At 43.3% G+C, this 12,762-nt stretch overlaps 1 protein-coding gene across 9 annotated transcripts in view; it reads right to left on the bottom strand.

Moving 5' to 3' along the window:
* Positions 1 to 12,762, bottom strand: part of MAP4K4 (mitogen-activated protein kinase kinase kinase kinase 4) — a 161,843-nt gene that overhangs the window by 82,616 nt on the left and 66,465 nt on the right. For all 9 annotated transcript variants that reach the window (XM_058419361.1, XM_058419360.1, XM_058419365.1 and 6 more), the window contains exon 3: positions 1,772 to 1,828. In XM_058419361.1, the coding sequence (XP_058275344.1) occupies positions 1,772 to 1,828 (57 nt within the window). The remainder of the gene's footprint in view (positions 1 to 1,771; positions 1,829 to 12,762) is intronic.

Below are 12,762 nucleotides of genomic sequence, written 5' to 3'. Positions count from 1 at the left end.
AAAACACATGAGCTCCACTGGTAGGAATGACAATGCTTTTAAGCTGCATGGGGCTAACATCTCCAAACTCCCCCCTCTGACTACCCTTCATCCCCTAAAAAAGCACTGCACTTATGAGATAAAAGACAGTGCCGATATACAACTCGCTTTTCAAAACCAGGCAAAAATTACAGAAAGTTTCAAAACTTAAGCTATCTCCTGCAATATGAGCTTAGTCATACTATAGAGAGCATTTTTTAACCGTTTTCCTTTTTCTGTGCAACCTCTCTATTACAACTGTTTGTGATTAATACATGCTATTAAAAACAGAGGGAGTGTGCACTAGAGCCAACCTTACTATTACGGCAGAGGCCACTGTCATGCACAGTCCAGCAAGCTGCCCTGTGTAAAACTGCTGCATAAATGAAAACATTTGCTGTGCAAAGAACATTCACTGTGTGTCAATGCACCTTCATTCTTCTCTGGTTTCTCTGCTTGTTAACTGCAGCAAAAAAAGCATTGCCTCCTCATGAAGGCAGCCTTTGAAAAGCTTCAGCTGAAAATTGATCTTTATCGAGCCATCAAACAAAAAAGGAATATCTAGCTGTTGGCAGACACAACAGCTGAAGTTAGAGAGCAGCAGTCACACTGCCCATCGATCACTATAGATTCAGAGATAAGACTGAAGTCCGATCAGTTGACTTAACCCTGCCTCTTGTTTTTCTCCTCTCCTGCCTGTTTACCCATCATACCACACCACTCATATACGATCTTGCATCCAAGGCCATTTTTATTTATTGCACCTATACACACATTAAGCTATAAAATATTCTGCAGCAATATCCTTGCAGAAGTTTTGCTTGCTATAACCATCCTGGCCAAAGACCCCCTGCTCTGTACAGTGTACACGCATTAACGTAATTATTCCCCCTGTGTAAGACTCGGGAGCACAGAAGAATGTAACAGTTTGAAAAGGCACAGCCTCTCTACAGAAGAGGGGAACCAGTCAAGCTCTGCAGATATCACACGGGAGGATCTCATTCAATTTTAAATCTGAAGCTGTTAATTTGTGAATGGAACTCTATGCAACAAATGGAGTAACAGGGAGAAGCCCATGCTTTTCTTCATCTGTTGTGAAGACTTAATTTGATTGCTTTTTTGGAACAGCATAAATCTGCAAGACACACGAAGATTCAAATATAGGCATATTTTTTTTATTTCTCTGACTGGGTCAATTTCCCCTCTTTCCCACCTAAAGTTCCACAGTAAATCCCCATGGGTCAGTTACTAAAACTACTTTACGTTGCTGAATTCTGTTAACAACCTGCTCATCATTCCTGCAGATGTTTCTGGTTTTAGGCTTCTTGGAACTACACTGCACTCATTCCTTTGAATAAACATATACCCTGTGTAGGCTGCAGATGTATTGGGAGAACACTGTCCTCTACATCAAGCAGACACCTCACCTTCTTTTTTGGTAAAAGCAAGATGATACATTTCAGAGATAAAAGTGGGAAGCAAGCAATCTGAACTTGTTCCCCGCCTTCTAAGAAATTTCTGCAAAGAGACTGCTACATGCACCCATATGCCCTGGGACTGGACAATGCAACTTGTGCAGGCCAAACGCCCCTGCACAGAGGCACACAGAAATTGCAGGCAGATGGACTGGAGAGGTCAGGCCCTGCAAGCAGAGAGCAAACATTTGCATGCAAGGACCACGCCTTTCAACAGAAATATGAGGTAAGCCTTACATCATCTTGTTGCTAATAAAGCAGAAGGCTCCTCTACTCACCTCAGTAACGTCCATGACTTTGATGGCTGCCAGCTGACCCGTTTTGACATGGCGACCCTGAGAGAGAGAGAGAGAGAGAGAACAGTCAGCACCAGCATCTCATCCATCCCTTCAGCTTACACAGAGCAAAACACTTGGACAAGAGTTCCAGCCACTGGGCTTTCCCCAGCTATGTTGGACCCTTCTGATACTTCCTAGGAAATACAACAAATACTCTAGATGGCTAAAATGACAACAACAATAACAAATTTAAAGCGTTCCTCTTTAAATTTTTGTGCCCGTTTCTTCTTCTCCACATTAAAATGATTGTTACCAAGTACAAACAGGTTATATTCACAGCTTTTCTTCTGTTTACTTCAGCAAAGCTCGCTGTCAGTAATGACAGTTTATTAACATGTCAGAATAAATCCCACGTGTTGCATACTTTAATCAACCAATGCCTAGTACCTAGGTGACATATTACATGCTCTACCTAGTAAGCATTATTAGCCCATGCTTAGGGCTTAGGACATTTCTCACTGGTTTGGTCTTCCCAAGCAAAAAAAGGGAGGTTTCTGCAAGGGATGCATCAGACCTGCAAGAGCTCTCTTTGCTTGCCTCACAATAGCTAGATAAGAACAAGATGTCATCTCCCTTCAGCTACACCACATTAAGGGTACAGTTTCTCAGTACAGCTGGAGCTGAGTTAATAGATCCCAGCTCCTGCAGCAGGGAGCTCCTACCCTTCCTTCCTCTGCCTCCTTCCAGCCTCCTGTCACATATTTCTCCCAGGAGCACCGAGCTCCTTCTGGCACTCATTGTATCATATGATAAGCTGATTGAGATCACTAAAATGGCAGAAAGTTAACACAGAAAAAGCAAACTGCGGGGTGGGGCAGGGGATTGCAGCCCAGGAAATTAAACTGGTTTGTTCTGCAGTGGAAACAGAGCCGGAGCCAGCAGGATGCAGATCACAGGGCTGGGAGGCAAGCGGCGTGGCAGGCCACTCCAGCCCTGGTGGGCTGTAACTTGCCTCAGCTGACTTCTAATAAAAACCTTTTTCTCTCCAGTGTATGTTTACATGAGGTAGAGACATCAATTAGCTGTTGTGTACTTTTTTCTTCCTAAACAGCCGCTTAGAAATGGTCCTAATATTGCTATTTTCCAGCTCTCCACTTAACACTCAGCAGCGTAACACCAAGCAGTTTATCCTACGCCAGTCAAACAGCCCAGTCCCCCAACCACTTTCCCAGGCATCATCTCCAAAGGTTCTTATCTGCATCAGTCAAGCTCTCTAGCAACAGGTATAGCCATTAAATTTCTTCACTTTTATCACAAATAATAATAAGAACTCAATGGAACATTTAACTGAAGTCACAGTTCCTTTATTTCTCTCCTCACCAATTTCTGAGTTTCCCAGGCAGAAACCTATATGATGGACATGAGCAGCATATTTTTTGCCTGAACTAACATATTCATCTCTCTAGAGGGTCTTTTGAGATTGGCACTCCAGATCTGAAGCATCCCAAAGCACTAGTCTCTTCAGAGAATTCTTGACCCTTTCACACTTTACGATGCCCTCCATGGAGGTAATGGCCACAGGCATTGCTGGTGCACTCAAAAGGACAAAATACAGAATTCACTGCCTCAGCTTTCTTACACAACTCTTCTTGTGCTTCACTCTCCCCCTTTCTAACCAAACCACGTGCTTTCTATAAATACATTACTGTGCTCAGGCTTTTGCTTGCTCTGTAAACTCGCTTTACTGCAGGCATCTCTTTTTACAGCTTGGTCTCAAGCTGGTTTTGATTTTGAAACAAAGTTAGGGGTCGTAACATGTGTGCAGTAGCCAACACTGACCTCACCTTGACCTTACTACTTCTTGAACCAAAGTCTTTCAGCAAGCCTCCAACTCCAATTTCCCACCCTGGACCTCTGCCTAATGACAAAAGCCTGTGGCCTTCTCAAGACTTACCATCCCACAAGGAAGGAAGGAAGGAAGGGAAAATGGCTTATACTGAGGTGCAAAAATGCCTACTCTCACCCCTGCCCCCATTTTCCAAAGCTTTGTTGAAGGAACTTGAAAGCCTGAGGACGTGGGAAGAACAGTTTTAGGTACAAAAATAATACGTTAAAGATAACAGAGAAACAAAGACATCTCTAAAGAAAAAACCCTCACAACACTAAGGAGGTCTGAGGAGAGAAACTCTTTAAAAAAGCAGTCAAATACAGCTCCCCATTCGCTCTGCAGCAAAGTGGAGGTGCTAAAATGGTGGCAGAATATACTCAAGCAGAAAATGTGGCATGCAGGAGAGAGTAGCATGATGTCCTTTTCATGGAATTTTTGCTCTATTTGTCTCTTTAAATCTACTAACTACTGGTGGGCTTGCTATTTTCAGAGAGACACCTAAAATTTCCCAGTGCTCGATTTCACAGCTTTTCTGAAGCCAATGTTCTTCCCTGTAAGGCTGTCCCACTCGGGATGACTAATGTGCACCAGCCCTACCATCCTTCCCCTGCAGCTTTACGGGATCCTGCCGGTGCCGCCACGAGCGTCCCTGTGAAAACTGGGGCCAGCTACAGCAGAACACAGCCACTGCTCATGTTTCACTTCGCTTCTTCTGGGAGGGGAAAAGCTCCTACACAACCCTCCTAAGGGACTGAAAGCAAGGGAACTGCAGAGTGTGGGAAGTGTGATCTGCTCAGTATCCCAGACCAAATTTAAACCTTGGTCACTTCAGAATACTGTTTAAAATTACTCCAAATACCCTTTTTGTAATGTATGGAGCACTCATATCCTAAAAATCTACAACATATGGGGAAGAGGAGGGATGGCCTGCATGACATTAATTTATATGAGAGAAGTAAAGACATTTTGAAGCCACACTCTTTTCATTAAAAATATTTTCAGAGGGCGGGAAAAAACAAACATCACAAGCACAGCACATAAGCATGAGCAGAGCATTTGTTTGTTTGTTTATCTGCTTAACAGTTCTGCTCAAGAACAGACCCGTCAAACTATTAATATGCTGGTATAGTTTCGCTTTTAACATGAAATGGCTAAGCATTCCCATTTTGGAAACCAATCATTAGATTTTCATAGCCAGCTTTTGCTTTGGAAAAATTTGTCTGTGTTAAGAAGAGTCATAATAAAATTGCAACGTGGTTGAATGTGAAGAAAGAAGTGCAGAAATAATAGACGGGAGAAACTCTCTGAACTCAATCTCCTGGGATTAAAATTCATTCAAATTCTGATCACAGGGCAGTAACCATCAAGGCTCCATCCAGACACCATATCTCAGCAACACCACTCCACTGGGATAACATCTTTCATGCAGAATGAGGCCTCTGCTTTAGTGCAGTATGGACACACGGCCCCTCAGGGCATCCAGGGATCCCCATCCCCATGACAAGGCAGAGCTTCTTGCAGTTCTATTTCTCCAGGCAAATTGTTGGCAATTACCATCTGGACATCTGAAAAGCTCTGCAATATTGCAAAATGCAACCCATTCTAACTGAAAACAGCAGTTCCTTAAAATATTGCTAGATGCCAAATATCAGACGCTGGGGATCACAAGATACTGTCCCACAGCCAGAATGTTTTGAGCATATGAAATGTGCAATGAAGACAACAGCAACCTAGAAGCATCTTGCAAAGCATAAGGTGACTGTCTCCAGAGCCAACGGACCGAGGAAGCTGCAGAAGTTTCTTTGAATAGTGGCAGCAACAGGTAGAAAAGGCTACATCACCTTGGAGTGAGAGTTTGCCTCTTAATGGATTTCAGCATAGGAGCCACAAGAAAACATCAGCACTGTCAGCTTGCCCCCATGGAAATGAGCCCACCAACACACTCCCTTCATTTAGAACACATCAAAATTTTATTCACCAAAATTTCTGAACTACTTCTTGTATCTTACACATTCTCCCCACTTTTCTCTCCCTCATTTCATGGTTCTATTCATATAAAAGCACTTGGTTTATCCTCCCAAGGAAGCAGCCTAAGAATATTTTTAAGAGTGCTACTTGTACCACTGCATTTTTAAATGGCCTGTTGGGATGAGCAAGTCAATGGAATTGAGACTGCCAACCTCAAATCTTGTCCTGTTTCTCCTCATGTCAACGACTGCAAGTTCATTTACATAGAGCTATAGTTCTCATCAACACAGCAATACTGCAGCATTTAACTGGATCTTAAACTGAATCCACTAGTTAAGCACATTTCTAGTCATGTCTGATAGCAACATGGTGTTTATTTCTCATCTCAGTGGGCTTTATGCATGTTGAAAAGCAGAGGGGACAAGGGAAATCCATGGTAGACTGCCAAGATCTGCAGAACATTATAAATTTCAATCCTTCCCACACTCTCCAAGTCAGTTAATACACCTACTTCTTGCCTCTTTCTTCCTTTGCGCTCGTTATTACTGTAAAATTTTTAGTTTAAAAAGGTTCAAAGGCAAGTGGTGTTATGTGCTCTTTTTCATGTTGCTTCTTTTCTCTTGTGCCTTAATATTATCGAAGAACTATGCAAATGAAGTGCAAAAGAAATTCTAACAGCTAATTTACCTCTTCCCCCCCTCCCCAATTATCCAAGATACTTATGTCACAGTAATGTAATTCTCCTACTAGCACAGTTTCAGACCTGCATATCAAGGTGTCTCTGGGAGACTGTTCCTGGAAGCTTGCTCCCCAGCTAAATGGCATGGAAGTAGCATATGGGGCAACATCACACATTAAGGAAGGAATGCACCATTTGTGACTCATGACTTGCAAGTTTGGATTATCCTGTGCACTGTACACAATTAAACCTTCGGTAAACTTCTCCCACCTCTCAGTATTCTATGCTGACAGTTGTAAAAAGAAGAGGAATTGATTTGGGGGGGGAAAAAAAAAACAAACTACTAATCCAATTTCAGTTGCCACAACACACACAGAAGCAGCACATCAGATCTAGACATGGCATCAAAATTCACCACAGTACCACCTCTTAGCAATGAGTGCTTACAATGCCCCCGTGCCAAACCTAACTTTCCATTTTGCTTCTCATCCAGTTGACTTAACTCCTACCAGCCTGAGGCAACAGGCCATGAAGCAATACTCTATTATTAGGTAGCATGCCCCAGTGCAATAAATGATAACTTATTATTCCAAGTCATGTTTACCATGAGCTCAACCTTTTGTCACTCGCCAGCACAGAAAGTTGTAGACCAACCAACTTTGCACTGTGAAAACTTGGACTCAACATGGCATTTCTTTCTACTCCCTGAAATGACCAGGACTACCCTGTGAAAAACAATGGGCGTAGTGCCTGTAGAGGACACAGACCATATTTTTGACAGGCAAAAAGAAAGAATGGCACAAAGTGAAAACAACCTCCCCAAGCAAAACCCAAAACTTAGTGTTCTTAAGCAATAAGTCTACCGAACTGCATTTGTAGCCAAAATTATGCTGTTCCTACTGATACAGCATTCTGTAAGGTAAATAATCATAGGCTCCAGCAATAGAGATGAATTTGTAAACAAAACAGATACTGTTTAAAAGGATAATGTTTATCTGGCATGAAAACTACTTCTAGAATAAAAATGGGCAAAAAACCCTTAGTACAAAAACCTGGAAAATCGCTGCAGAAATACACGAGAAGAAGTCATCCTGTTACATGATGTCTAAATCCAAACCAACCAGAGCTATTAAAGACTGTCACCATTTAAATCAAAGACAGGACAGAACTCTTGTGTTTTCCTTCTGTCTAACTCTTGACATCAAACACCTGGAAAGCAAAACAGAAAATAACATACTCTCTATTCTGCTTTTGATAGCCACAGGCTCACTAGCTGCCTATAGAAAAAATGACAATTTACTCATGCATAGTACTGCACTCTGTAAAATAATGCACAGAAAGATACACAGTTATTATCGGTTTTGTTCTTCCATGGATAGAGTGAAAAGATGTTTCCCACTAGGAAGAAAAAAAGAGAGTTCTATTCACTGATTTTTCTCTTTGATTCCCAGTTTTGTGGTAGCTTTCCCACTGTGAAAGATGCTGGATATACATTATCAGAGGCATTTCCTTCTCCCAAGCAGCTCATTGCCTAAATAGGAAGAAAAGAAAGGGGAGGGGGGAGAAAGGATGGTGGGAAAAGCATGGCAGCAAGCCACAATCTAACTTTCCCAGGGTAACAGCAGGTCAGTTGCAGAGCTCAGTTAGGAGGCATCTCTGCTGACTGCCAGCATGCTCCCCAGCAGTGCGCACCCATCAGCAGGAGATGTTTTGGTCTGATGGGAGAAGACAGAAAGAGAACTGCAAAGGCAGACAGTTCTCTTGACAATTCACCTGGAAAACAACACCAACTCCCCCAGGAGCTTTGAAAGATTTGCCTGAGGCCTGATGTTCATGCTGGTTTCAGTTCACAGCCACTGAAACACTTCACCTGGCAACAGACTAAAAAAGTTGGCAAAAGAAGGGGATGCAGGGGAGGGGGAGGGTAAGAGGAGTGCAGCTGTGCAGTTGAAGACTATGGATGGTTCTTTGTTAACCCAGTCATGTCAACTGCAGTCCATTCAGCCAACTGGGATCCCTTCAAGACCACACATTTCCTGGTTCAAATGGCACAAAACATTCCCTTACCAAGTGAAGGCTACAGATTTCCCTGGTTTTCATTCCTCAAATACCGAGCAGGAAAGGCTGACAAACAGGGGCCTGCTGGCAGCTCTAGCAGCAAGGCCCCGATGCGTTCTCACACAAGGCCGTAGAAAATTTTTTGAAAGATACGCTGTGCTGAGTGCTGCCCCTCTGCAGACACCACAGTCACCAGCTGTGCGCTGGATCGAGCTTTGCTGCTCTGCAGGTGACTGCAGGTGACTCCCACAGCTTCCTGCACCAGTCTAGGTGTTTCGTCTAAAGGGACACTTGAGCTAACTGGCTGGAGACCCTAGCCTGGAAGATACCCTCTTCAAGAGCCATCCTTGAAGTCATCATCCCATTCTTCCAGGAACCACCATGCTGTGTCCAGATTTAGTGACTTTTACTGAAACCACCGTAACTCATTTTCTCTTATAATAGTCTGCACCCTCAGCTGTCCAAAAAGAGAAGGAATTTATTAATCCTTGCACTCTTTTCTGGTTTTAAACCTTCCTAGATTATTTGGTTAGCACCCTACTGAAAGACACACACACACACACAAAAAAAACTCAACAAAAACACAACACCATCACCTCTGAACTAAAGCAAAAGAAAATAATTAAATCAGAATAGAGGCATACCTCCCATGTGGACACAGTTGGCTTAGAGCACATCTGGCTTCCTATGGAAACGTCAGCTAAAATCAGCTGGCCCTCATTCAAACCAGTTCTTCATGCTACCTTAATGGCTTTACCAGTCACTAAATACACCCTTCCTAACACCGATTTGTCTCTGGATGCCCTGCAATGATCTCTTTTATACAGAACAATTTCTTTCTGGCAACTATAATTTAAAATGAGCCAGATGGGGAACATCAAGAAAAGAATTTAGATCAAAATTATAAAGCACGTACTTGTACATACAAAGTTACATGGTCTGTTGATACAGACTGCTACTGATTTCTTACCTTACACCTTGACAGGCACTTTCACCACAAAACACTTTCCGCAGAGCCTTGGCCACTGCCTGAAGGAGCGGCAGGCCCAGTTCGGTGGCATGGCCATAGCAAGTCCCTGCAACAGGGGCTGTGTTACCCAGCTTGAAGGGAACCACCATAAGTGAGCAGAGCAAGCCCTGCGCCTGCCACATGGCATCACAACCACCCAACGCCACTTCAGAGACATCACGCCCCACACAAGGCTCCTACCTCAGACCAAGCATGGCCCAAACTGACCTACCAAGGTCCCCACGTGGGTGAACAGGGGCTTTAAAATAATTCAGGTGCTTCTGCAGCTGAGAGAGATGGCAGATAAAGGGCAGAGCCTCTCCATCCCTTCTGCAGAGTGACATCAAAATAAGCCTGGATGAAAAAAGCCTGGGGCTGCTTCTCTTTGTTTGACTGCTTCTTAAATGAATTCATATTGGCATCTAATCATCACCCTGGATGAGCAGAGCTTTCCAACTGAAAGGAGCAAGTGACACCTTGTGACCAAGGCCCTCTGGATATGCAGGCAGGTCTGCACCCATTTTACTTTGCTCACACTCACCATCAACTTGCAGAGAAACCACCTCAGTGCCAGGCACACCCCTTCAGAAAGAGGGGGTGAGATGTCTTCCACAAATTTAAGTATTTAGGCATTGAATACACAGAAGTGTCATAAAATATGTACTTTTCTTTGGGGGAAGAAAAAATAATAATCAAACCCTAGTTAGTCCCTGCCCCTCCATGCACCACTGCTGCTGTAAGCAGCCTGCATTCTTGTAGGGGGCATTGTCAGAGGTCGTACACCATGACAGAAGGAAAAATAAGCACACACACACACCCTACCAGCCTTGTTGCATTCCATCTACTGTCAAAAAGAGCCTGCTGCGAGAAATGGGTGACAGCCATCGCTGGGCAGCAAGAGGTCAGTGTCTCTCCCTGGGCAGCATCCAGCAGTCACAGACAGCAAGTGTCCAGCTACGCTGCTTCAGGTTCTGCCTGCCTGAGGCACCATACTGAAATGTCCAGCAGCCTCCTGGAGAGCAGCAAGGAGGAGTAATACATGGAAATCAACCTTTTCTTTTATTTCAAGAATACTAAATGGGTGGGGCAATTGTTTTGAAAGGCACAAAACCTCACTGTAAATGCAAAAGGCATAGTAGGAAGGGAAAAGGGGGAAACAATTGCCTTTGCTGCTTTTTATTTAGCTTTTTAGTATGTTTTTGGGGTTGCTGCAGCACAGAGGCAGCCCAACACATACAGTGCCCCATCAAGAGTCCCACCTTTTGTCCAGCTGCATCACAAGATGCTAACAAACACATGACATAGGGAGGAGCTGCTAGCTTAATATTAATGAGGGGCAAGGACAAGGGGAACTATTTCCATGTATGCCTTCCCAGCAGAACAATACATCTGAGCAGAGCAAGGAAATCAGGCTATGTAATGAATTTTATTTCAACATGGTTGAAATGAGAGATTTCACATTGGTAGCCTTAAAAAAAATCCAGAACATTAGCATTAAAAAAGAAAAGTTAATGAACTCTTAAATGTACATTTATTTATAGACATATATACGTGTATATATTAAAAAAAAAACGTTCCAGTCCAACTGTTAATATTTCTCCAGTGCTACCCCTTGCAACAAAAAGGGCGAGAATTGCGTGGTTTAGAGCTTTTTGCTTCTCCTTCTGAGGGAAGACACTCCATCAAGAGTTGTAGGTCCCTTCCAACTCAGGATATTCTATTCTTCAGTCCTCTCTCCTTTAGCCATTACAAACACCATCAGCGCCAGTTTCAGTTAATCACCTCTCCTTGCCACTTCTGACTAGGAAACCAGAATTTGCCAGGCAAAACTGCTGAAACTAAAATACATCTTGTAGAGCACAAGGTATGCTGCAAGAGGACTACAGTCAGAAGCATTCTTGAAAAGAATAGGGATCATGCCTTATACTGTAACCCCATAGATAAGAACAGACTCAGAAATATTTTACCAAGTTGCTTGCAAGCAACATTTAACCTAAAGTTGAATGTATTTTAATTAAATGAAGGCTCGCACCAGGAGACTATTTCCAGCATTTTTATCTTCTGATAACCTGCCAAGTACATCTGTGATTCTAAAGGGGAAAAAAAAAAAAAATCCAAACCACCTTGTCCTTGAGAAATTGGCTGATGGCCAGTGAGCCATCTGTAAACAGCTTTGTGTCCACACAACTATTTTCAAATACTCAGTCAGTATTTTCAGACCTCAAACTATTTCTGCTTTGTCAGCAGGAGTTTGACTCCGAAATTCAAGCCTGTATTAACAACCCTTTCTATACCAGAGTCAGTAACAACAACTCCCCAAGTCTCAGCGATTACAGAGCCATTTATTTGTTTATTTAGCAAAAGAAGGACCAAAATAAATGCCATTTCCTCTCTGTTGCTACCTGGGTAGTATGTAAGTTGCATTCTCAAAGCCGGTGGCCAACACGTTTATTATGTGAAAGGGCCAGACGACAAAAAAGCCATTATGCAACACATTCAGCTCATAGGTTAATCCACGGAAAAGAACAGCATTAAGGAAATGGAGGCTGTGTGTTCTCCATAATGACTTTTTACCAAGCACTCAAGGACACACCAAGTGCCTCGCAAAAACTAGTCAAAACATGTTCACCACTCTTCAATAACGTGCTACAGGCTTTCACAGACCAAGCTGTGGCAAACAAAAAGGGAAGGAAATTCCTTGAGAGAACTTGCAAAGCAAGGCTGCAGTACTGTCGCCACTGCAGCTGGTTCTTACCTGCCTTACTGTGAACTCAGGGTACAAATAAAACACAGATTAAGCAAAAGTTATTTTGATGCAAAAGGCTTTGTTAGGCTTCTTTCTACAGGAAGAGTCAGCAGATCAATCCCTGGCTCTGAGCCTGGTGTCCCCAGCAGAATTTTGGGAGTTTTGGTCATTCGTTAGTCTACATGACAGCAGGCCTGCTGGCAACAGACAGGGTACACTTGTCTCAAAGGGAGAAAAGGATCTCTGGACCGCAGGTAACAGGGCTCATTGAAAGAGCCTTGAACAACATTTGAAAAAAACAGTCACTAGAGAGAAGCCTGGGAGAACCATGCCAGTGTTTGAGGGTCAGTGCGCTACCAAACTCCTTCAGTCTGCTGTCTTAGCCAAGGCTGGAGATGGAGATTCACGACAGCAAAGATGGAATGCGTTACCAGTGTTTTGGAAACCACAGAAGTATCTGAGAACGAGGGCTTTTTCCCATGAAAAGGTGGCGGAATCAACAGACCAACTGAAGCGCATCTACATCAATGCACACAGCACAGGCAACAAACAGGAGGAGCTGGAAGTCATTGCACACCAGGAAAACTATTATATAGTCACCATCAGAGAAACACGGTGCGATAACTCATGCAATTAGAGGGCT

This window comes from Hirundo rustica, chromosome 2 (genome assembly GCF_015227805.2).
Source record: "Hirundo rustica isolate bHirRus1 chromosome 2, bHirRus1.pri.v3, whole genome shotgun sequence".
Taxonomy (NCBI): Eukaryota; Metazoa; Chordata; class Aves; order Passeriformes; family Hirundinidae; genus Hirundo; species Hirundo rustica.
Note: the sequence above shows the minus strand (reverse complement) of the source record. Positions and strands in the feature narration are given on the sequence as shown.